This window comes from Phoenix dactylifera, chromosome 15 (assembly GCF_009389715.1).
Source record: "Phoenix dactylifera cultivar Barhee BC4 chromosome 15, palm_55x_up_171113_PBpolish2nd_filt_p, whole genome shotgun sequence".
In the NCBI taxonomy this organism is placed as follows: Eukaryota; Viridiplantae; Streptophyta; class Magnoliopsida; order Arecales; family Arecaceae; genus Phoenix; species Phoenix dactylifera.
The window spans coordinates 6,402,230-6,428,657 of record NC_052406.1 but is presented as its reverse complement, the minus strand read 5'-3'; the positions used below and the strand labels follow the sequence as shown (position 1 = coordinate 6,428,657).

Below are 26,428 nucleotides of genomic sequence, written 5' to 3'. Positions count from 1 at the left end.
TGAGAGTTCCTAGGTGTTTCCTTGTGGCAAAGCATCTCAATTGTAACATAGATTGCTGGAAATTTTTAGGTTATTTTGGTGACTTGAAGACTAAGAATGCTTTGGGTGGAGTGCAGCACCAATTCAAGGCACTGCTAATGAGGTAAGGGACAGACTTAATCTTGTTGGAGTTGGTCTTCCGGTTGATTATTTGGGTGAAGTCAAGCTGGCATGCACCTATTTTGAAGGGTATGGACTATTTAATTGGTTAAGTAGGGGGAACAGGAGAAGCTGAATAAAGTATTAGAAAGCTAGAATTATTGGTCTGACTAATTAATAGTACTCAATTGTACCATGATATGTTGGTTTTGAAAAGCCCAAGCTTAGTTTGGTTTAAAATATAATAAACAACTAAAGGATATATCCAGAGATAAGGAGCTTCAATTTAAAATTTAGATATAGAATAATAAAGATCAAAGCAGATGATGTTATTTTACCAAGCTTCTGTCAGTCTTGTGCGCCTCATGAAGAGCGGTGACAATTTAAATTGACTTTACCATTACTAGTTTCTAACATGGCTACTGGGCCTATCAATGACAAAAGTTTCAGAATCCCTTAATTACAGCCTTTGTCTTTGTTACAGGCCATTTTGCCATTGTGGCTAGGACTGAAAGGCTCCTCATTGATAAATAGAGAGACCAATACTAAAGAAGCCATATTTTTCACCTCTGCTGAATGACAATTTTACTGAACCAAGAGATTAAACTTTTTAACTGAAAACTTAGTGCAGCATCAACAAGATATTACACCACCTCACTTGTTTATCGTTAAGTTCATGCCATTTACATATGCAAAGGTGATCAAACGTCAGATTCTGATGTTCTTAAAGCAAGTTTGCATGCAAAATTCATACATAAACCAAGCTAGCATCTGATTAGTATTTATTCTAATCGAAGACACTTCGAGAGGATATTTAATGAAGGCGACTTTTTGTAGGACATCTTAGGGGACTGCATCGAGAAGGCTAGCAGATTTGGTCATAGTTTGAGCGAACACCTTAGAATCGCTTGCTGGTGTTGTCAAGGGCAGAAATAATCTGGTTGAGTAGAGATATGAACTGTGTTCACAAACCAGGGCACTGGGTGTGATAACATTCAGAAGACTAGTGATTTAATCTAGAGATGGACAGGTGAAACTGTTGCCATGTTAACATGTCATCAAGATTCTTATGGTCTCCACTTAGTAGCACATGACAGTTGCCATCCTATAAAAAACTTGAAATCTAGCTTGTAAAGGACATGATTCCATAATAATGCTTAAGTTCATGAACTGACTTAACTATAATAGTGCTTCAGCTCCCACTCCATAGGAGACATGATCAAACTACAACAGCAGCATGACACTTAGAGAGAAAGAGATGACCAATTGATATAAATGACGCATCATGTCATTTGTTTAAGCTTCAAAGATGGTAGATAGCACCAAACATTGAAAGTGGGATTAGATTCCTAAGGCTCCTGCTCTTCCAAATTATTTTGTAGTGATTCTCTGGAGAACAATTTAATTCTTCGGAACACGACTAGGTGATGCTATAATGCCATAATACTCGAAGCGTTTATTTGAGTCGATAAGGGGATGGTGGCATTTTAGCAGTGGTGATGCAAGCATCGAGCCTATCATAATTATTTGATAATGATAAGATTGTAATATGAGCTCTTTATTTATATTTATAGATTGGTTAATCTGAATGGTATTGATTACATTGAATAAAATAAATAAAGTTAAGTCTTTATCTCTTTACACTCAACAATTCTACACTCTGAAAATCTTTTAAGAATTAATTAAGAATTTGAAACTAAGAAGATGTAGCATTACGGACATATTCATATTTTGGAGTTTGGAAGATCATCAATCATCATTACTTGGAGAATAAATCACAATTGACAAGTCTTATAGAAAGACTTTGCATTACAAATACGATTTTCCCTTGCTCTATTTTCATGAAATCAGTACAGAAATCTGCATAATTTTAAAGCATTTTCTTTTAGCAAATTTGCTAATTTGATGTTCGTATTGGAGCATGATGCAAATTACAATGCTCGAAGGAAATTTACTAGCATCAAGTTTTTATGCTCCAACCTCAAAATCGATCTCATGCCACATGAGGATTTATTATTTGAAAACCCAGTAGAAGAGATAACATTACACTCCTGGACACATATTTATTTCTACTCTCTAAAACAATTTTGAAGTGAAAGCACAGTGGATGGAGAAAATTGCTCTCATAAAATGATGCCAGGAGATAGGGTACGAGGACAAGATTGGAAGAATTGAGGGCTTGTTTGCTTCGCGGAAAGAATTTTTTCTTATCGAAATATTTTTTTTTGAAAAGCTAATTTCTAGAAAGCTGATACCTGAAAAAATAGTTTTGGCATGTTTGATTGACCATGAAAAAATTATACATTCTAGAGCAGCTCATGTTTGGTTGAGCATTTATTTTTCTAGAAAAGTTATGTGAAATATTTATTATACTCTTAATAAAGAAAAATATGTTACTCATGAATTTTGATAGTTTAATAATAATTTTGGAAAAAAAATCTTAATTTTTAAGCAGTAGAAAAATAATTTTTTATCTCTTATAAATTTTTCTTTTCTATGAAACATAAAAATTTTATTTTTTTAAAAAATATTTTTTATATATTTTTTAATAAATTCTAATGGTTTTTTTTTTCACATTTTTGTTGGCCATATTTTCTTTTTTTTTTTTTCTCACCAAACGAATCCCGAAAGTGATAATATTCTGTGGAGCTGAGGAGTCAGTGGACCATGTGCTCTTCCAGTGTACATGGGCGAGGGCGACATGGCAGTGGACTGGGATCCCGCAGGGAGCGCGGAGTGCGCGACTACAGTTTCTCAGGGTGATGCGTCAGTGGTTAGCCAGTTCACAGACTCGCGATGAGGGTATCAGAGCGACTTGCACAGCATATCAGATTTGGTTGGCTAGGAACGCCCGTACTCTTGGCGAGCGCAGGATGTCACCGAGGTTTGTGGCAGAGCTTGCGCGGGCACAGGCCACAGAGATTAGGCCTACCCTACCTACAGATAGACCTTTGATAGCTTGGGACACCTGGGGTTCCCCTCTTGCTTCGGCAGCTCCTTGGATGGTGTTTTTCACCTGGGAGCCCCCACCCCCGAGTTTCCTCAAGGTTAACTTTGATGGGTCGGTTTGGGATGACGGCATGCGTGGCGGTGCAGGTTTTGTCATACGAGACTTGTATGCGAGGGCGGTAGCCGCAGGTGGCTGCCAGTTGTTTGATACATCGGTCCCCGGAGCAGAGCTGCGGGCAGCCTGGGCAGGCCTTCGTCATGCACGGATGGTGTTGCGGGCCAGCTCGATTATATTGGAGGGTGACTCGGCCACTGTCATCGGGTGGATTCAGAGGGGATTAAGGGGTGAGGGCACAGACCACCCCTTGATCCGTGATATCATGGTGATGATGAGAGATGGGATGGCCATCCAGGCCAAGCATGTATTCAGGGAGGCCAACGGGGCGGCGGATTGGGTAGCTGCCTACGTGGCCCACCATTCGGGGTATGCCCTTTGGTCGGGTGAGGGGGAGTTGCCATTGGCACTCCGTGAGTTACTGTATTTTGATCTTATTGGGTGTATGATCTTATTGGGTGTATTCATACACGTACTGTTTGATGCACCTGTTTTAAGAAAAAAAAAAAAAAAGTGATAATATTCTCGGGAAAGAGTTTGAGCTCGGCATCCAAATAAATAAGCTTTGGTGCACGATGGGTCACGGGAATCTCAAGTGATCTCCCTCTGTCACTTTTCCAGATTACTACAATAAAATTTAATCTATTTTTTTCTTGGTAACTTCAATAAAATTTACCTTAACATGTATAGAGATTGGAGACATCTCACGTCGGAAATAAATATGTAAGGACAAAGGTGGGGGAGGCATTGGTTTGAATGTGGTACAAAGCCCATACTGCCACTTAACAACACCCGTACCCAGGCCATTTTATCCCATAGCCACCCTACTGCTCTCTTTGGGGTGCACGGAGTTAAGCACTTGTCTTGTAGCATGGGGCCTTGGAAGCCATGAAATATTTGTAAGGTTGTCAACGGCTAGATTTCAAAAAGGAAATGAGGGTGTGCTTGAACTATTTTGGAGGCTAGTTCTCCTCAGGTTTCAGTTCATTGGATTGTGGTTCTGGAAGGAGGTGCATGAATGTGGATAGACTTGGGCAGAGTTATGGAAGCATTCTTAGGGGGAGTGAACTATTTTGGAGGATTTGGATGGCAATAGACACGAGACTTTGGAGTTTGAGAGGGTTTATTTAAAACCATAGCGATCCGTCCTTCCTTGGCGGCTGGGCCCAGCCTATGCCGCCGGTTCGGGCTCGGAAACGTCGTCCCCCGTGAGGGACTTGCCAAAAAGCACTCCTCGGCCTAAAGGATTTGGCTTTTCTTTGTCTTTAACCAAAAAGACCTCCTCCCACGGGGAGATGGAAGAATTTGTATTTGTTCTATGAGCTACCAGTGTACCAAAAAAGAAAAAAAAAAAGATACTATCTTTTGGTGGGGCAAGGTGTGAGGGAAGAAGGTCCAAGTTGATAGACTTAAGGGTGGCTAGCTTTCTAGACCCATGCACAATTGGGCTAAGCTAGCAAATGCTAGCACTAAAGGAGCCGTGCTAGCCATGTGATGTGAATTAAAGCCATTTGGGAGGGGAGAAGGTATTGAGATTGGAATGTGGAACTTTGAAGTAGGGTGGCATTCCAGTCAGATTGGATTGGATACAGATTAGATTAGGTGCAGGTCAGATTTCAACCTGAGCTCAATATATTTATTAACTAGGTTAAAAATCATATATAAACTCAACCTGTTTGTTGAATAGGTAACCCAACCCAACCCAACTCGTATAATCCGTTGTCAAATCAAGTTAAATAGGTTAAATATGTTAAATGGATTTTTAATGGATTAATAGATGAAAATAAGTTAAACATGTTGAGCAAGCTAGGTTAAATAGGATAGAGATGAGTTAAGTAGATTTTAAATAAGCCAAATAGGTTAGATCATCACAATCCAATTATCAAATAGGTGGGCTGAATAGGTTAAAGGTCAAAACCTGAATTCTATCTATTTACTAAATGGATCTAGATGGATTAACTCCTTTATAACTCGAGCTCATTTATATCAAATCCAGACTCGTTCAAAGCACGTCATTTGCATGTAGGGTTGAATGCTCAGGTTACAAATTGCCGCCTCTACTTGGAAGGAAAAGAAGATACCTCATGAATTTGGATGAGTGATGAATGGAAGGAGTACTATATACATAGGTAAGGAACAGTCGGGTGCATGATTTGGACACAATAAATTATTAGGAGAAGGGGGGGGTTTAGTCTCAGCTTCGCGAGACATGAGACTAAGGGCGGGCCGTGGAATTCTGCAGGAAAAGTGGGTGGCGGATTGCTACTGAATTCCATAAAATAGTCTCTGAGCATCTTCAGCTTAAGACAATGAGATAATATTTTAATGTGTAGTGGTCTAGAATCTCAAATGGATGGCTTTTTAGATAGTTCTATAGAATTTGAACTGGGCTGAAAATTTTGCAGGATAGTCTTCTTTCTCTTTTTTTTCCTTCTCATATAATTCTATGGAAATATATATATATATATATCTTTTTATAAAATTTTTAGCCGAGTTCTATAGAAATATCTAAATAAATCTTTAGACCCTAGCACGTGGCGATTATATAATTAGAGGGGCATGACATGGGCAGGATTCCTCCCTATTAAATCATATATAGGCCTCTATTGATGTAGTTTAGTATTTTGAAACTATTTTAGCCAACTTGATTGACTCCTAGCGGAACCTTATGAAACCATGTGATCTAGATGGTTCATCTTCCAGCCTAATTAGACGTTCTATTTGGTCCTTGGACTGGGTCCTTTCAACGTGGGAAAATCACTTCATGGATTTAAAAAGAGGACCTTTTATGAATACATTGACGGGGGAGAGAAGTGGTGACAACCAATGGACTCGGGTTCCTTGGCTGCCTAATTAGAGTATTTGAGCTAGCCAAATCTACTGGATCACTACAATCATTTATACTCTTGAATTTTTGCAATTTTGCTAGCCTGCAGCTTTGTTACACTTATGCGAAGCCCAACCAAGAAAAGCTGAGCTAGGGCCAGTCCACTAACTGGCCTAGAGTAGCCCAATGGCCCTTGTGGGATCCGAACAGAGCCTTGTGGGATCCGAACAGGGCAGAGCCTTGCTCGAACATAGGAAGGAGGACTCAAACTCTACGAGAGACTAGAAAACCCTAGTCTCTGCTCTAGATAAAGCCTTCCCAACTCTTCGCACCATCGACGATTGTCGACCACCATCGCCTCTTTTCCTCTCTTTTTCTTCTTGTGCGTTGTCCGCCTAGGGTCACTGTGCTTGCTGGAATTGCAGTCATAGAGCCCATCTAAGTTGAGGTAAGGGCCGAATCTACTTTCTACTTGCCTCTCTACTATGATAGGACCATTAAAAATTAACCGAAATTTTTTTTGTTCGCTTCCCCTGTTCTGACCCTATTATCGGCTCTTATCACGTCTCTTCAGGACACTTCACAATTTTTTTCCTACTACAAAGATGTTTTACCAAATTTTTCATGACTCTTTACGTCATTCTCTCCCCCTCCATATAAAACCACATCTTTTCTTCTATCATAAGGCAAAAATATCATCATCTTCCACTTCCACTCAAAAACAAAAAATAAACTCTTGTGTATTAAGTTTAAAATTAAATTAACACTAAGATGTAAACTATTTTAATTAAAATTTAAATATAAATAAAATTTTTGTACAAAAATAACAAGGCAAGGACTCCCAATACGAAGCCAAGACACCCATGAGACACGTTGAGCCTCAGAGCCCGCTCACCTCCTCGCAAGGTGACAGCTTTGTGCAATCTAATCCATTTCACCTTCACATACAACCAAGATATCCGACATGACTACAAAATAATTGAGTAAAACAATCAAATGCTTTGAGCGAATAATTTCTTACTTTTATAAGGGCTGTTGTCGGATTTCAGAGACTGAGGCCAGAGTGGGGAAGGAGAGAACAGCGACAGCGAACGGTTTGTTTTCTTCTTCTTGGAATGGGAAAAGTGTGGAAACATTGCAAAGAAAACGTGGCTAAACAAGTTGTTTTTGTCGGGGTCAAAGCACTTTGGACCTAAACAAGTTAAAATCCAGATGGCCAAGCATATTTATAAAGAAGCTAATAGAGTAGCTGGTTGAATAGCTTCTTATATAGCTCAGCACTTGAATGAGATCCTATGAATTGATTGGCCATGTATTTGACTTCCAATTCAAAATATTTTATTTTTTGAATTTATAAAATATATTTGTATTAGATATGTATTTTGGAGCCGAGATCTCATTACCACCTAAGTGAGTCAACTCATGGTGAGACATCCCTAGCCCAACAAATCCCATTTGATCCTTTCCACCTCACTCCAATCTCTTATTGTATAGGAGAGAAGATTTTTTACCCTCTTAGGAGGGTTTAATTGCCACATGTTGAAATATTTAGAGAAGAAGCGAAAAACAAAAAAAAAAAAGAGAGAGAGAAAAAAGTGATTTTATTTCTCTGTTACTTTATATTCGGTACATCTCAAGAGTTATATATACTCGTATACAGACTTCATACATGAAAAATAATATAGGCTGATATAGGATCGCACTAATAATTAAAAATATTATAGATGATACAGATTGTTATGTGATTCCTAAAATTATTCTAACAAGATTATGCTAACAAAAGAAACTAAAATAGGTTGACACAGAATTATGCTGATAAAGAAAAATATTATGAGTGATGCAGGTTGTTGCGTGATCCTTAAAATTATTCAAACACCATGCATTCCTCTATGCCGACTCAACCATGTCTACGGCTAATCTTAGATTTCCAAACAAACCAAGTCAAAGCTTGCATAAATAGGGCTCTATGAACACTCAGGCGCATGAGTTCATGGAAGCCATCACTAGTTAAGCATCCCAAAGTTCAAGTTGCCTTTGTTTAATTGTATCCTTTCATGTTAACTGAATCCTTGCATGTTAAGCATCCATAGGCTACTAAGTATTTAACTACAAAAGTCTGCCTATGCGCACTACCAGTCACAGTTCAACAATGCTGTCGTATTACTTCAATCTTTATACATAGTTTTTTGAATGACGATCTTCTCTGGTTGTCCATGCCTTCAATCCTTATCATGTGCTTACAAGCTCTTAAAAGCCAGCAAATTTTTGACGCAGAAATCATCCGTTTCATTGTGCATGTCCGATGACGGATTATAGCGGTGGCATAATAAACACAGTTAATGATCCAATTCAAGCACATCAAATTTAGTAGTTTTTTGGGTACCGGATAAAGTAATCATAGTGCATACAATTTTCACATTTTTGTTTTTTTTCTTCCATTCACCAAGGCCACAGAGCACTTTCAAAATAATTCACCATATACAAAATCATCCCATCCACAGCCTCATTCGTTTCTCTAAAAATATTTTTGCCGCAAAAAATCACGCTACCACTCATCATAGTCTGAATGTCTCTTAGCAAAAAATAGCCTTCCAATACTGTTGCTATCATTATGCATCTATCCAACTACAGTAGTTGAGCGCGGCCGAGCCTGCTCAGGCCCCTTCCTTTTTTTTTGATTGAAAATGGCAATTCATATAGCTCTAACATGAGTACATCTTGCCAATTCAGAAAAAATCAAAAAATACAATAGAGGTGGGAACTCTACTGATAGAGCTTTTTAAAATACGGTGCAATATAGGAGGCGATCCAGGTTGCTGCACCTGTATCAACAGTAAACCCTGGGGGGCTTCACGAGTTTTTGGTGGGCAGGTGGTGGCCCGTGCGGCGCAAGACAGCGCGCTCCCTTACGAGTCCCCAGCTGGCACGTACGCGCATCCCGATCCATAACCATTAATAAAGCTACGCTCCCCCCGGTAGTCACCAGCCTGTCCCCTCTCATAACGTTCGAAAATTTAAAACTCCTCGAGAAGCGAACCCAACTCCTCGGCCAAACTACCCCCTTCTTATCCCCCCAAGTTTCCCATCCCTAAAACACCCCTATTTACCTCAGGATGACTTAGGTATCCCAGTTCCCGATGCAAGGCCATTGTGGGAAGAAAACAAACTTTCGCAAATGTTACAGCTGCCAGTAGCACGCAAAAGCCAGCTGTCTGGTGACCGTAATCTGGCCAGACCGCGCCCCCTTTATGGGCCCTAAAGCTCCCCTGCGGGCCCACCATCCTTGTCTTCTGTTTCCGCTCACCTTCCATGAATTATTTAATCAACAACAACCCCGTTCCTCTCCCTGCCACTATATAAAACCCCCTCACGCCAACCTCTCCCCCATCCCAAATACGACTCCCTTCTCTCCCTCTCAAAGAGAAGCGCATAATATAACCCAATACCTTCCCTCTCCTCTTCTCTTCTCTTCTTGTTCTGTGCTGATGGCCTCTTCCAGGATTATTAGCCCTTCTTTCCTTTGTATCTTGGTAGCATTTGCTTCCCTTCTATTCCAGTGTTCCTATGGGGCTAGAAAGCTCAATGCCCTGGTGGAGGAACCATCCCCTGTTTTGACCTACCACAAGGGGGCCCTCCTCACGGGGCCTATATCGGTGAACCTCATCTGGTACGGTAAGTTCACCGCCGCCCAGCGAGCCATCATCTCCGACTTCGTCACATCCCTCTCCTCGAAGGGCGGTGACCAGAATCAGCCGGAGCCATCGGTGTCCGCCTGGTGGAAGACCATCGGGAAGTACTACGCTCGGTCGAAAACCGAGTTCCCTAAGCTCACACTCGGTGACCAGATCCTCGACGGGTCCTACGCGCTCGGCAAGTCTCTCACGAACGACGACATCGCCAAGCTGGCGAGCCGCGGGGCGCCGAAGAACGCCGTCAACGTCGTCCTGACGGCGGACGACGTCGCCGTCGAGGGCTTCTGCATGAGCCGGTGCGGGACCCACGGGTCCTCGCCTCGGTCCAAATCCGGGCGGTTCGCTTATATCTGGGTCGGCAACTCGGCGACCCAGTGCCCGGGCCAGTGCGCGTGGCCCTTCCACCAGCCGGTCTACGGGCCGCAGAGCCCGCCGCTGGTGGCGCCTAACGGCGACGTCGGGATCGACGGCATGGTGATCAACTTGGCGAGCATGATGGCCGGGACGGCGACCAACCCGTTCGGTAACGGATTCTACCAGGGACCGAAGGAGGCGCCGTTAGAGGCGGCGACGGCGTGCCCGGGGGTGTACGCGAAGGGGGCGTATCCGGGATACGCCGGGGAATTGTTGGTGGAGCCAACCACGGGGGCGAGCTACAACGCAAATGGGGCCCACGGGAGGAAGTACCTAGTTCCAGCCTTGTTTGACCCGTCAACGTCCACTTGCTCTACCTTGGTGTAGACAAGTGGCGGGTAACATTTTTGGTGTAAGATCGTGGTTTCGGGATGTATTCGTATAAACAGAGCGGAGGAACACTGAGGATATGGATAGCCTGTAAATTTTTCATTCATTTCCGAATTGCGGTTTTTTTAATTTATTTTATTCGTTTGATGCTTAAAAATTTGGATTATAGAGATTAAAATACGTGGATGCTAAAGGGTAGTGGAGGTCTCAAGGACCGAAGCGGTACATTATGATATGATGTATCTTTTATATTGGAATCTTGGATGATAATGTAATCACGGAATTTGGTTCCTAGTGGTGAGTGAGGCTTGGTTAGGTCCTGAAAGGCGGTACATTGCTTCTTGGTCGATGGCAGCTTTCGATCTTCTTAGTTTGAATTTTAAATTTTAAATTCCGATGTGAATTTGTACTTTTTGAGATGGATTTCCTCCTTGATGGATGGGTTGGGTTGATATGCCTTTCTTTTCCTCCGTTCTTTTTCCTTTTTTTATGGTTTTTTTTTCACCCCTTAGGGCCCTTTTGGATACACTTACTTCTTGTCGGATCCAAGCAATTGTAATAAAATCCAAAACCTCGAGGAAATACCAAAGAAATGAGAGAATTTTCTTCTTCTTTTTTCCTGATTTGCGAGAGACGTTGCTCGCTCTACCCTTCCTAACGAAAAAAGAAGGCCATCTGGACTCAAAAACGTATTGAGATTTTTCCTTTTTTCCTCTCAAAGCTATGACCGAAGGACCAAATGAAACTATCTTGTATCCATCCTTATCTCAATCCCATATTCTCATCCTCATCGCCCCAACACTCCTCCCATCTTTATCGAACCTTGAACCTATCTCAACATTTTGCCATTATTAAATTCGACGACCATCCTTCGACCTCTGACCCATCGAGCGGTAACGGAGCCTACCCATGCTTCAGGTAAGTCTCTCCTAGTCTCTTTTCTTCACTCATCAGTAACCGCTTCTAAATTTCCTTTGCTTAAACTATATAAACTTCTTGATGTTTTGAACCGAAGCCGCGGCCGCCTTGCCTATTCTATCTCTATCACTTGCCATCCTCACCCTCTCTCTCTCCTCTTGCTCCGCTTCTCCCCGGCCACCACCACGGGCCCCTCCTCACCGTCAACCTTCTCTAATACGCCCGCTTCTTCGCCGACTTCCTCCTCGGCCTCTCCGCTCCTCCGGCAGCCATGTCACCCACTCCGCCGCCGCCTGGTGGCTCACCCGCGCCTTCAGTTGCAGCGCGACCCCCGCCGCTCCCTCGGCCGCCAGCCTTTCGACGACCACAACGTCCTTGGCAAAAACCCTCTCCTCCTCCCACCTCTCTCCCTCCTAGCCTCTGAACCCGGCACCTCCCACGCCGACATTAACGTCGTCCTCGCCTCCGCGGACGTGGCCGTCGACGGCTTCTGCTCGAACCGGTGAGGGACCCAGCGCCCGCACTCCGGCTTGACCGGGTTCATATGGACCGGCGACAGCGTCGCCCTTCCACCAACTGGTCTACGGCTCCCAGACCCCGCCGTTAGTCGCGCCTAACGGCGATGTCGCGATGGAATCCTTGACGGCGTGACATTACCCTCGCCAGACGGAACGGTGACAAACTCTGACGGTAACGGGTATCTCCAGGGGCCCGCTCACGCGCCGTTGGAGGCCGTATCTGCGTGTACCGGGATATTCGGGACAGGGGCTTATGGATAAGACCAGTGGGCTAGTTATACCGCGAGGGGATTGGATGGGATGAAGTATTTTTTTTTTTTTTTTGGGGGAGTTGGTGGCAGCCTCACTGGGCTCTCCTTCCACCAAAAAATATTTAATGCAGATCGCAAGTTTCCACATGCCCTTTCCAACCCGTGGAAAATCTTAGTACTGATGGAAGGAAAGCATATCCACACAGAACCATCCGGATGTGGAACATGCGGTCTTCTGTTTAATCGACGCTTGCGAGTTTCGAATCTAGATAACTTAGGTGGAGTCCAAGCCTCCTTACCATCAGGCTATCATCTTAGTGGTGGATGAAGTATTTATTGCTAGCTATGTGGGACAGCATGATGTCTCAGTGTTCCACCCTCTTATAGGGAAGAAAGTTGCAAGCGGAGTTATATAGTTGTTTTGCTCTTATGAACTTTTTCTTATTTTTTAACAAAATAATTATTATGTAAATGGAAGAAGAATAAGGATGTTGATCCCCCGTAATTAATTGGGGCTAGAATAATGTTGCATGATTGTAAGGTCTTCTTGATCTGGGAAATTTCAATTGGACCACTCTAACACTATGGAGGTGTTCCACAATTTGAATTGCAAGGTTGACTCACCAAATTATAATACTAAGATCTCCCCTACAAACACTTTCAAAAATATGGCTTCACTCACAAAATGTGTTTGGGCAAGTATTATTTTTTTTGAACTAATTGTAGTTGATGGAAGTTTGTATGAGCTTAGATTCTTAATTCCCCTTAAATGAAAAAAATAAAGGATCTATTATTCCAAGCTTTTGTAGTACTTTAAGCAATGATCGGCCTCTAATGAACAATGTTAGCTAATATGCTCATCAATTTACTCGTGATGTTCCTTGAGGGATATTTTTTCCCCTGAAGAGGGCATAAAATTTGGGGAGTGTGAGGGAAAAGCTCTCATGCTTCTGCCTCCCTTTTATTTGGTGGCTTTGAGTTGGAGCGGCTCCACAAAGTGTTTGGAAAAAATTGCATGAAACTCGATTGTCATAGAAGTGACTAGAAGTGGCCAGAATATGTAACTATTTGTACGACTAAGCCTATATACTTTTTTTTAGAAGCAGCTAGAAGTGGCCAGAGTATGTAACTATTTGTACGACTAAGCCTATATATACTTTTTTTAGAAGTGGCTAGAAGTGGCCACAGTATGTAACTATTTGTACGACAAAAAGCCTATATATATACTTTTCTTTTTTTGTGGACAACATAAATCAGGTGCTGTTAAAGACTTGTTTGCTTTGCCGGAAAAAAAAAGGGGAGAGGAAAGGCGGAAATTTTTTTCATTTAATTGAAGTTTTCAAAAAAAAAAAAAGTATATTTATGAAAATAAAATTTTTATATTTCATAAAAAATAAAAATTCATGAGGGACATTAAAAAAAACTACTTTTTTACCGGTTAGAAATTTTTTCTTCTAAAATGACTCTAATTTATCAAAACTTATGGATAAGATTTCTTTAATTAAGAATATAATAAATATTTTACACAACTATCTCAAAAAATAAATGTTCAATCAAACATAAGCTATTTTGACATGTACCATTTTTCTATAATCAACTAAATATACCAAAATTATTTTTTTATACATTATATTTTCAAAAATCAACTTTTCAGAAAAAATATTTTGATGAGAATCTGTAAACCAAAGAAGTTCTAAGTGCCATTAAAATAACTTTAAAGTATAAATTTATAATAAAAAATGGAAAAGGTGCCATGATTTGTGATTCCTTAAGAGCTTTTTTACACTTTTGGGTTGGAATAATATGAACCGATTCTTTTGTCTTTCTGTCCTGACATAACTCTATGAATCACTTGTTCGTGATATTCACATGCCTTGCAATGCTTTGAGAAAAGTGGTGATCATACATATAGGGCTCGTTTGGTTCGCGGGAAGCATTTTCCTTCCTAGGAATATGATTCCTGGGAAACAAATTCCTAGGAAGAGGATGCCTAGGAAAGTAATTTTGGCATGTTTGGTTGACCATGGGAAAGTGACAAATTTCCAAGGTACTTATGTTTGGTTGGCCATCCACTTTCCTAGAAAAGTTATATATAATTCCTATTATGCCCTTAATAAAAATTAGGTTTTTAATGCCTCTTTAATGCTTCTTTAATGCTGAAAGGACTTTTTGGGAAAAAGTAAAAATGGAGTGATTCCCACCTCATGGGAAAGTAACTTTTCCATGTTTCTCATGGGAAAGACTTTTCCATGAAATGTGGGAATCACATTCCCATGGGAATATAACTTTCCCTTCTCTCTCCTTTGAAAACTCCAACCAAACAAGAGGCATCTCATTACTTTCCCGTTGACCACACTTTCCCCCCTTCTTTTCCCGCGAACCAAACGAGCCCATAAGGCTGTTATTATTTTGTTTGTATCGAACATTCTCCATCGGAGTGGTCATTAAACTGAAAATGTTTGCCTTGAACTGGCCAAACATTTCTTCTGTAGAACCTTCTATAGTGAACAATTATCACGCACTTTGTTACTTAAATTTTGTAGATGGGAGGGTTTTTAGTGAATCGTCCTTTCATTTTCTATTTATCTAGATTATAAATCTATGCTTGTTATAAAGCATATATTTCTCACAAAAGCCCAAAATGTTGTCTTTCTAAATTCTACATCACCAATGTTTAGCTTTTCTAGTAACCTCCTTTTGTTTACCTGTCTTTAATCTAATTCTCAGCTGTGTTATAGACTATCTCCGAGTGTAATGGGCAAGCTTTTTTGTCTTGTGGTAGCGAGGAGAGGGGTTATTAATTAACTTTTGATGGATGCTCACAGCAAATTCTTGTCTCAGTTAATGTAAATTTCGAAAAAAGAAGAAGAAAGGATAGGACTTAAGCCTACTTGTAAGCTTAGAGGGAACCTCAAGTGTGATATAAAGGCAGTAAAGCACGTATCTGAAAAAGCAACCATACATACATCTTATCGCTATTTGCAAATAAATATTATGATAATTTATTTTATTGATGGAAGCTTATCAATGTCCTTCCATGACTTCTACCTCTCCCTCGCATCTTTTCCTCTCAATTAACCTAAAAACTCTAAAAGAAGTACTTTCTTCACTCTATATAATAAATGTAATACCTTGAACAGCAAATATGGTGCGATTGATACGGAAACATCCTGCAGCTTCGCATCTTTTCCTCTCAAACTAAGCTAAAAAGCTCCAAAAGAAGTACTTTCTTCACTCTATACAATAAATATAAAACCTTGGAAACCAAGTAAGGTGTGATTGAAACAGAAGACGTTGTGAGTGAAAGTCAAGAATTTTAGAGTCCGTCACAACCTCAGCAATGGAGAGTTCTTATATATTCCTTGTGTTCATGGTGGATTACATTGGTGGCACATCAGCATAAGTATTCCCAACTTATTTTGTCACCTCTTATTGTTTTAGCCAGTACTTAAGAGAGCACTTCTGGAATAAGAAGTGTTGAAACCAAAAAAAATCTATATCTACACGCGCGAGACCACACGCTAGGATCCAAACTTGAATTCCACGCACGAGCACTCGTGCCCCACCACACCTGTCCCACACGTGTCCCACAAAGCATGTCGGCCACCTTCCCCAGCGGAGTCCTGTCTCCCCTTCAGTCTCATCCCTTTCTCCCCCAAGAATCATAATAAATTCGGACGACCACGTGCGGCAGCATCCCCTCGCACGCGCGAAAACGCCCATGCCTTTCCCTCTTCTGTTCCTCGTCCTTTAGCCAGCACCCGTCTTTTGACCCGCCCCGTTGTCGACTCCATCACCTTTACAACTGTGCGCGAATCTTGCACGCCTGATTGCGATGTATATAAATCTATGGCCCTTAATTAACGACCATTAGTGATGGCCGCGAGGTTGGCCTTCTCCATGTCGGTCGAGCTTATCTAATATGATGTGGGTCTGCCGCAGAAGACTGAGCAGAGTCGTCGAAGGCAAAGCTATGGCTTGTTAGGTTACAGCAGGAAAGTTCTGATCGTATCATAAAATACGTGGGATTCTCCGTGCACGGTGTACCCACGTCTTAATTTGTTTGTTTGGCCACCTTTGCCTTGGTCCATTGTTTTCACGCTGGTGATGTCATCCGTACGTGCCCTTTATCTTCAAATAAAAGATCCCACCATTAAGTACGCAGCGTAAAAACAGGCATTGGTGCAATTGCATTGGCTGCTTTCTTTGTAGCAAGACCTGTCCTGACTTTAATACTCGACATCCAAACTAATTCAGAACAGTTGTATGATTTGTCCGATACTACTGCATTTCAATGTACAATATGAATGCACAACTACTAGCCTAAGACTCATGTATCCGAAGTATACGTAGAATACTTGGTAAGCGGTTTGGTGTCTTCCAAATGGAGACGTCCTTAGCATCACAAGGCACAACTTAGCTCGAAGGCAGCGGCGGCAAGCATTTAAGAAAAAAAAAACGCTGTTATATTAAACGAGATGGTGACGGAGGTACAGCACCTTCGGAGATGTTTCGGCCACGTCTCTGGAACTCGTCCTGTGATGCAATGATGGCCGAGGGAAAGGTTGTGAATAGGCGAGCAAAAGAGGGCAATTGTGGTGGCTTCAACAGTGGCGTTCTTATCACACTTGCCACCTTTCTTTATATATCCCTTGCCCGTCACGTCATCGGTTTCTACCGCCCCGGGTCCTGGGCAAGGGCAGGCTTCTCCTTTCTCGTTCTCCGTGGAGCAGTGGATGCTCTCACCCCCCTGGACGCGTTCGGCGACCCTATAAAGGGATTTCCATTACCTAGGGACCCCAGCTGGGCATGAATACGTCATGAGAAATGATTAATGGTACCAAGGTGATTGGCTGTTTTTTTTCTCCCAACAACCACGTAAATTGGATGATATTTTATGGAGCTCATCACTAAAAATTTTATCTAAAAAAATCACGTCGATATTTTGTCTTCCTTATATATTTTTTTTCTAATTTTTTAAACTGCACTCATACCCATTATATGCGAATTGCTGAAATATTATTAAAAAATAAAAAATAATATGAAAAAGAATTGTGCCAGATATAAATCTCAACCAATGTGGCTTGAATCTAATTTCTTAAAAAGGGTCTGGATAATTTAAGGTATTACCAATTTTTTAGTGCTTGAGCAAAAATTTTATTTTTAGTTATGATTAAAATAAGACTATGTATCATGATATTTGTAGTTGAAATTTATCACTCCTAATACTTTCATGTTCATCTTGTCTAACTAGTGTGGCAATAATTTAATTACAACCTGGATACATGGGTATATCTTTTTCATAGGAGCAATATATAAAGTAGGTTTGATGTATATACATAGTAACTTTTCTACATGTATTTTAAAGGTTTATGAGGAGCTAGATATTGGATGCAATCATATTAGCACTAACATATTGGATCCCATTTAGAATCGACATGATGATCTAGACATTATTTTCTGAAAAAAAAAGCATTTCATTTCTTAGTTGATTGTGATTTCAACTAAACTGCTGATATGATGCATGAAAGAATGTCTAGTGGCCCAATTAATCCTAATATCCTGATGATTTGCCGATTAACACGAGCATATTGACGGGCAACCAATTTCAGCCCAGGACGGATCCATCCTCCTCCACCCAAAGGACATGCTCCTCCACTTCAGTGCGGTGACCAGATCCCAAAGGCGCCTCCCTCGAACCACCTTTCCTAATGCCCGCCCGTGCCCAAGCCCAGTTAAAATATACCCCCCGGTCGTCAAGTAAACATCGCCCTCATCACGGTGGCCTCCAGCTGTTCCTCTCCATCCCTCTGCCCCCCCCACCCCAACCTGTATAAAAATTATGCTTTCGCTTACTCTCTTTGCAAGCCGGCACTAAACCAAAGCCAAGGACTAGCTGACGGAAACTACGACGTTTTAGGTTCCTCTCACTCCCTCTATGGCTCTCTCGCCACTTTTCTCTCTTCTCTCTCTCTTGCTCTTGTTCCAATCCTCCGTGGCCGACCCCAGGAAGCTTAGCCTGGTCCAGCAGCAGCCCCTAGTCCTCCAGTACCACAACGGCCCCCTCCTCAACGGTAACCTCACCGTTCACGTCCTCTGGTACGGCCGCTTCTCCGCCACCCAGCGCTCCATCATCGCCGACTTCGTCCGTTCCCTCTCCCCCTCCTCTGCCTCCTCCCCGCCGCCCCCCTCCGCCGCATCCTGGTGGCTCACGACCGCCCGCTACCGCGGCGCAGCCGCCAGCGTCTCCCTCGGCCTCCAGCTCCTCGACGAGAAGTACTCCCTCGGGAAGACCCTCACCTCCGCCGACCTCGCCACCCTCGCCGCCCGCGCCGGGCCCCATCGCGGGGCGGTCACCGCCGTGCTGACCTCCTCCGACGTCGCCGTCGATGGGTTCTGCATGAGCCGGTGCGGGACCCACGGGTCCGCCCCGGCCGGTCGCCTCGGCCGGGCCCGCTTCCCCTATCTTTGGGTCGGCGACTCGACGGTCCAGTGCCCGGGCCAGTGCGCCTGGCCCTTCCACCAGCCCATCTACGGCCCTCAGACCCCGCCGCTAGTGGCGCCTAACGGCGACGTCGGGATGGACGGCATGGTCATCAACCTCGCCACGCTGTTAGCCGGGACGGTGACGAACCCTTACGGCAACGGATACTACCAGGGGCCGGCGACGGCACCGTTAGAGGCCGTAACGGCATGCACGGGGGAGTTCGGGAGCGGGGCGTACGCGGGTTACCCAGGCAAGACGCTGTTGGACCCCACCACGGGGGCCAGCTATAATGCGAGGGGATTGGCTGGGAGGAAGTACATGCTGCCCGCGATGTGGGACCCGAAGACATCGCAGTGTGCCACCCTTGTGTAGGAGACCCCCGGCATGAAGAAGTCCAAATATTTCCGTATTTGCTTTTCTATGTTTTTTCCTTTTGTTATATATATATATATATATATAAACTGTGAAAAGAAAGAAGTCTGTAACCAAAAGAAGATAGATAGAGGTGGAAGTAAAAGGGGTAGGGAGGCGTTAATAAGGATGGGGTCTTCAAGTTTGTAGTCGATGCTGTTGGCTAATATTATAAAGCATATTAGTATATGAACCAAGGAAAAAAGAGCAAGTATTGTTGTTCCATTGTTATTTTTGGTTGGTATGCGCATGGAAGGAGAGATTTGGTTTGGCGTATGGATGGGGACTGCACGGAGGCACTCGCTAGGCGATGAGGATGTTCCATGGTTTTTGGATTCAAAGTTCTTTTTGGCAGATTGGTTTATTATTTATATTTAGTGTAACCGACTTCAATGGAGTAATTTTAAGAGAAAATTATTTTTATTTAATGAAAGTAAGTTATTTTCAGGTTAAGTAAAATAAATATTAAGAAATAATAGAGCATATTTGATTTTTTTTGAAAATATCATTTTTTTTTCTGAAAATGGTTTATTTTATTGTTTAAATGAGTATTTGGCTCTTTAATTTGCGAATTTCGGTCTCTTTTACTAAAATAAACCACCTCCAGTTGTCACCGGAAAAAAAAAGAGTTTATATAATAATATGGTGGTTCAGCCAATTATAGGTAGCAATAGTGCATGGAAAGTTTGGCTGCCAAAATATTTCCGACCATAATCTTGGTTGTATTCTTTATAAGAACATGCTTGCACGTTCCCACTGAGGTAGTAGGACGTATGACTCTACTGATAGTCTCGATGATATTGAGTGTGACGTACTCAGCCTAAAGAGATAATCAAGTCGGATTCAGGAATGGAGAGGATATGAGTAAAATCAGTCGGAGTGCCAACATACGGTTATTTCTGTCCGTATCGAATATTTTTCTGGTAGGGCGGAGGCCCAGTAAGAGCTGCTACGTGGAGACGGGCTTGTCCCTTTCTCTCCCCTTCCTCTTTTCCTAAGTCCAAAAAAAAAAAAAAGAAGCTTGCACGTTTCCAACCATAAGGGGAAAAAAAGAAAGCAAGGATATCCGCCTGGGCCCTAACGTCCGTTCAAAATAACGTTTATATCAGCAATTTGCACTTCAATGAACATTTCATCTCCGTGCTAATATAAAGTTATTTTTTGAGACAAGCATAAATTATATTGGAGGACTCATGACTGTCAAAATTGCTTGGATTGACTAAGTGTTATGTGAGTAATCAAGCAAAAACAGATTCAGTACCTTGATAAAAATTTTAAAAATAACTATGACCCCAGATAAAGAAGAGAAAGCATCAATGTGCAAGAGAGTGAATATTGTTTCTCTTTATCCTCTCATATTTTATTTTTCGACCATCGAACCGAGGCACGGTGCATGGAATTATCTTGAATCTTAATCGAATAAATTGATTGTTTCTGTTTAAGAAATTTAATTTTAGGATAAACAATACTTACACTGCCCACCTAGATCAAGAACTTTTGTGGAAATAGAGGTGGAAGCTTTTCTTCCTTTGTTTTTTTTTTTTGTAAGTAGTTTTGTGGGAATTTTAGGTGAAAAATAGTGTTTGACTAAAAATTTTCAAAATTTATTTAAGCTGTATTTTTTAATTAAAAGAGTTTGGGTCTTTCTTATTTAAATTAAAAATTTTAAAAATTTAGATGCTTTTTAAGCTGTCTTTGAGTTCAAGCATACTTGGGAGCCCTTCAAATAAGTTCGTTTTACCATCTCAAGCCTTCTCTATTTTTTGAGACCAGTATTTGACTTAAGCATCAAAATTTTTTTTATCGGATACTCTTCGACAAATGAACTTTTATATCACCACTCAGCTCTTCTACAGCAATTTGAAGATCAATTATGATCTTAAATCGATCCTGTTGGGGGAAAAACCCCAAGTCATACCGCCACGGAAGCGCTCGGCTAGAGAACGCCGACCGGAAAGGCGCTCGACTAAAGGACGCCGACCAGAGAGAGCGCCAAGAGGCGCCCAACCAAAATAACCAAGTAGGGATGCTCGGCTAGAAAGAGCCGACCAGAAGACGCCGACCAGAGAAGCGCTCGAACTAGGAAGCGCCAACCAGAGACAAAGCGCCAAATAGAGGCGCTCGGCTAGAAGGTGCTCGCCCAAAGGGCGTCGACCAGAAGTACTAGAAGCAACCCCGCCACAGGGCGCCCCTCTGGGCGACCAGCTCGGCTCGGCACCCTTGCCGAGCCGATGCCTTAACTAATACTCCTCCCCGCCAAGCTTTCTCGAAAGGTCCGGCGGCTATACACGCGACTCTACTACAACCTGCCACTATCTCCAAGCCATCAAGGCATAAGATCTCCGCAGGTATTCGGCACGACCTGCCATTAATGCATGAGACTCCCTCAAGTCTCCAATGCACTCAGTCATTTAATGAACACGGCTCAAGACGATCTCCGGATCGCTGAACCATCAAAGCGTATGGCTCTCCCTGACCGTCGGTTCATTCGGTAATAAATGCACTTACCATCCACAGACCCCGGGCCCACCACAGCCGGCGGTTCAACCACTCCAACAGGTCCGATTGACCATGACAACTCCCTGGTTCCGGTCTGATTCGGTCCCGTTCTCCATTACGCCATTAATGGGCCAAATCATGCTCAATTATGACGAAAAGAGACAAATTCCCCTGCCACCTCCCAGATAACGTAATCCCCTTCTATAAAAGAAAACCTGGGAGAAGGGAAGGGGGGCCCCCGGACAGAACCCTCCTGGACCGGGTGAAAAGAAGCAAACAACACAGACACAATGGAGGATATCATCCTCTTCATCTTCTTCATCTTATCCAAATATTCCTGCTGTCTTCTCCATATACTCTCCTGCCTGCTCTCTCCACATATTCTCCCTCTGACTTAAGCATTGGAGGGCCGGCGCCGGGGAGCCCGGCCACCGACTTTTTTGCAGAACGGGACAGGACTGGACGCACCACCCCTCTTTGCTCTCTTCCACTCCCCAGCGGAGGACGCGGCCGGCCGGCGCCCCGCCGTCCGCCCTCTCAGGCGGCGGAGCTCCTCCTTCCCCGGCTTCGCGGCGGCCCCCGGGTCAAATTTCCAGCAACAGTTGGCGCTAGAGGAAGGGCCCGAGTTCGCTGCCATGAAGCTAAGAAGCAAAGGGGCTTCCAATGCCTCTCGACGTCCTCCACCCAGTCCTGAGCATTCCGTCCGGAACTCACCACCTCCGGCCGAGTCAACCCCTCAAGTTCGGCCGGAGCAGTTTGATGCCCTGGTGCAACAAGTGCAAGCCTTGGCTACCGCTGTCCAAAGCTTGCAACCGAGGGGCATCCCAACGGCACCGCCTCCTCCGGCTCCAGCTCAACCGGAGCCTCCTGCAAGCGGACTTCCCCTTCGAGGTCAGGACTCCCAAGTCCAAGCCTCCCTCTGGAGAGAGCACCCAGCCAGAGGCTACGGAGGCTGGCCACAGCCTTCAGAAGCTGAGTCGGTTCCAGGGCAACCTGCGCTCGAACGAACCGCTGCAGCGATCCTCCAGAATGATGAACTCGACAAGAAGGTCGAGAAGCTAGAGCGCCAAATCCAGGCACTCCACGGGAGAAAATCAGGACGTGATAACGACTTCGAGTTCACTACGAAGTCACCCTTCTCCCCGGAGATCGAAGATGAACCGGTCCCACTACGGTTCAAGATGCCCCAGGTGGAGCCCTACAACGGCAAGGCTGATCCCCTTGACCACCTGGAGAGTTACCGGGTCTTAATGGCCCTACAAGGAGCCTCGGAGGCCATGATGTGGTAAGCTTTTCCGGCGACACTCCGAGGGCCAGCCCGGCTTTGGTTCACCGGGCTGAAGCCGAGTACTGTCTCTTCCTTTGAGCAGCTCGGCAGACAATTTGCTGGCAACTTTGCCGCCAGCCAGCTGCAGCGGCGGACATCCGACTCCCTCCTTGATATCAAACAAAAGGAGGGAGAATCCTTCAAAGAGTACTTGGACCGGTTCACCGCCGCAACATGGGAGGTCCGGGAGCTTGACCAGTCAATCGCCATGTCGGCGTTGAAGACTGGAGCCCGGTCCTACAGATTCCTCTTCTCGATCGAGAAGAATTTTCCCACGGACCTCACCGAAATGTTCGCTCGGGCGCGGAAGTATGCCAAGGCAGAAGAAGCCGTGGCGGTTAGGCGGGGCGGGACCGAGCAGAACCCCAAGAAGAGACGTCGCGAGGAGCGCGGCCAGCCTAGAAGCCCGCCTCCGCAACGAGCTAAGAATCTGCCCCGCCCGAAGAGTCCACCCCGGTTGAGAGGACCGCCACAGCAGAGATCACCACTTCGCCCGAGGTTCCCACTGCAGGCCCGTGCACCCGAAGGGAGGTATGAAAAGTATACTCCCCTCAATGCTCCTCGGGCTGAAATCCTCATGGAGATTGAGAGTCGGGATTGCATCCGGCTCCCACCTCCGAAGCCAGACACCAGAATCCGGCGTGATGTCCGGAAGTATTGCCGTTTCCACCGGGATCACGGCCATGATACCGAGGATTGTTATCAGCTCCGAAATGAGATCGAAGCACTCATTCGCCGAGGGGTGCTCGATCGGTTTGTGCAAGGCCGGTGTGAAGGGAAGAAGCCAGCCGAAGGAGCAGCACAGCCTGAAGGTTCAAATGCCAACAGGTCCATCGCCGGCGTCATCAACACTATCCGAGGCGGGACCTCGGCTGGGGAAGCCTCAGGGGAAGAGGCCCCCTCGAAGCGCCCGCGCACCTCTGAAGCCATCTCCTTCTCAGATGATGATCTAGAGGGAGTCGAAACTCCCCATGATGATGCCGTAGTCATCTCCATGATCATAAATAAATTTGATATAAAACGCATCCTGGTTGATAATGGAAGCTCGGCGAATGTTTTGTATTTTGGTGCTTATTGTAAAATGGGGATGACAAAAGAACAGCTACGGAGGATGAATGCTCCGCTAGTTGGATTCACTGGGGATTCAGTCCCAGTAGAGGGCGGGATCGACCTTCTGGTCACAGCCGGGCTCGCCCCTCGTGAAAGTACCGTGGGTATGAGTTTCCTTGTAATACGCCTGCCCTCGATTTACAACGCCATCCTCGGAAGGCCAGGACTCAACGCCCTCCGAGCAGTGGTCTCAACTCACCACCTGCTGATACGATTCCCTACCAGCCAGGGAGTCGGTGAAGTTCGAGGGGACCAAATGGTGGCAAGACGATGCTACCTAGCGACCCACGAAGCAAGACAACCAGCCGAGGTGCCTGCCCCAACGACTGACCAGCCCTCAACTGAAGTTATGGAGGCACGGGTCAACCCCTAGAAAGAGCGGGTAGAGCCTGGTGAGTTGTTAATTCAAGTTCCCTTACGAGAGAACTTTCCCGAGCTAACCGTGCAGGTCGGCTCTGGCCTTGGCAAACACGAGAGGAGTCGCCTCGTCAACTTCCTACGGGACAATATGGATGTCTTCGCATGGTCGCCTGCAGGCATGCCAGGGATAGATCCGGAGGTCATGGTCCACCGGCTTCAGGTGAAGCCGACCTGCAAGCCCGTGCGACAAAAGAAGCGAGGCGCCGCCCCTGAACGACAACGAGCAGCAGCCGAGGAGGTCGGCAAGCTCCTTGAAGCCGGCTTTATCCGGGAGATATCCTACCCGGAATGGCTCGCCAATGTGGTCCTCGTCAAGAAAGCCAGCGGGAAGTGGCGTATGTGCGTTGACTACACCGACCTGAATAAAGCCTGCCCGAAGGACAGCTTTCCACTTTCCAGCATCGACCAGCTCGTGGACTCCACCTCGGGTCACGAGCTGCTGGCATTCATGGACGCCTTTTCCGGATACAACCAGATCCGCATGGCGCCAGAAGATGAGGAAAAGACAGCCTTCATCACCGACGGGAGAACCTACTGCTACAAAGTGATGCCATTCGGCTTGAAAAACGCCGGGGCAACTTACCAAAGGCTGGTCAGCCGGATCTTCAAAGACCAAATAGGCCGAAACATGGAGGTCTACGTGGATGACATGCTGGTGAAAAGCAAAGTGGCGCAAGACCACATAGCCGACCTCAATGAAGCATTCTCCACACTCCGAAAGTACCAGATGAAGCTCAACCCAGCTAAATGTGCATTCGGGGTCACCTCCGGCAAATTCCTCGGCTTCATTACACAACGAGGAATTGAGGCCAATCTAGAGAAGATCCGAGCCCTCCAAGAGATGACGCCTCCCAGGACGGTCAAAGAGGTACAGCGGCTTACGGGCCGAGTGGCAGCCCTCGGGAGATTCATCTCCCGCTCGGCCGAGCGCTGCCTTCCATTCTTTGCAGCCCTCAAGAAGCCGAAGAACTTTTTGTGGTCGGACGAGTGCCAGCAATCTTTTGAAGAGCTCAAGCACCTACTGGCTTCCCCTCCCCTGCTCATGAAGCCTCAACAGGGTGAGCTCCTCTACTTGTATCTAGCTGTCTCCCCTGTAGCAGTAAGCTCGGTCCTGGTCCGAGAGCAGGGCAAACTCCAGAAGCCAGTATATTATACCAGTCGGGTCTTAAGGGACGCTGAGACCCGATACTCCAAGCTTGAGAAGACCGCCTATGCTTTGGTCATCTCGGCTCGGAGGCTCCGACCCTACTTCCAAGCTCATACAGTGGCTGTGCTGACTGACCAGCCGGTCAAGCAGATCCTGCAGAGATCAGATCGTGCGGGTCGGATCACTAAATGGGCCATTAAACTCGAAGAATTCGACATCGAATACCGGCCCAGACCGGCAATCAAAGCACAAGCACTCGCAGACTTTATAGTCGAGTGCACCATACCTGATGAGGTCGAGCCTGAACCTGAGCCACCGGTGTAGCAGACCCCGAGTTTGACATGGACTCTGCATGTCGATGGCTCTTCAAACTCGGGGGGTAGCGGAGCGGGACTTATCCTCACCAGCCCGGAAGGGGTGGTCGCCGAGCAAGCCTTGCGCCTCGAATTTCCTGCTTCAAACAACATGGCGGAGTACGAGGCGCTTGTCGCCGGGCTCAAGCTAGCCAAGGAGCTAGGAGTGAAGGACTTGAAGGCCTTCAGTGATTCTCAGCTCGTCGTCAACCAAATTATGGGCGACTTCGAAGCCAGAGACCCGACCATGCAGAAGTATCTTCAGAAGGTACGGGATCTCGTCTCGACCTTGGAATCCTTTCATATTCAACATGTTGCCAGGTCGGAGAATCTCAGGGCCGACCAGCTATCAAAGCTGGCGTCCTCTCGCATGAGCGAGCTTCCCAAAGAGGCAGTACTGGAATATCTCCAAAAGCCCAGCACAGACGAGCCCGAGCAGACCCTCTGCACCGAGTTCGAGCCAAGCTGGATGGATAAACTCATCAGCTATCTGCAAGACGAAACCCTCCCCGCTGATGAACG

The 26,428-nt window shown here is 45.0% G+C and overlaps 2 protein-coding genes across 2 annotated transcripts; both read left to right on the top strand.

Annotated features, from left to right (window-relative positions):
* The first annotated feature begins 9,398 nt into the window (after window positions 1-9,398).
* LOC103707944 (protein PHOSPHATE-INDUCED 1 homolog) lies at window positions 9,399-10,868 on the top strand. Its single transcript, XM_008792673.4, has one exon. It carries the CDS (start codon window positions 9,515-9,517, stop codon window positions 10,460-10,462), a length of 948 nt encoding a protein of 315 aa, XP_008790895.2. The 5' UTR covers window positions 9,399-9,514; the 3' UTR covers window positions 10,463-10,868.
* Window positions 10,869-17,948: 7,080 nt separating this feature from the next.
* Window positions 17,949-19,275, top strand: LOC103707945 (protein EXORDIUM-like 2). The gene has a single exon (XM_039134237.1). The coding sequence runs from the start codon at window positions 18,091-18,093 to the stop codon at window positions 19,009-19,011; it is 921 nt and encodes a 306-aa protein (XP_038990165.1). The 5' UTR covers window positions 17,949-18,090; the 3' UTR covers window positions 19,012-19,275.
* Window positions 19,276-26,428: the final 7,153 nt, after the last annotated feature.

What these genes read in the sequence shown, in the direction of transcription:
- LOC103707944 (XM_008792673.4), top strand. Translation starts at nt 9,515, where the DNA reads ATGGCCTCTTCCAGGATTATTAGCCCTTCTTTCCTTTGTATCTTGGTA.
- LOC103707945 (XM_039134237.1), top strand. Translation starts at nt 18,091, where the DNA reads ATGGCTCTCTCGCCACTTTTCTCTCTTCTCTCTCTCTTGCTCTTGTTC.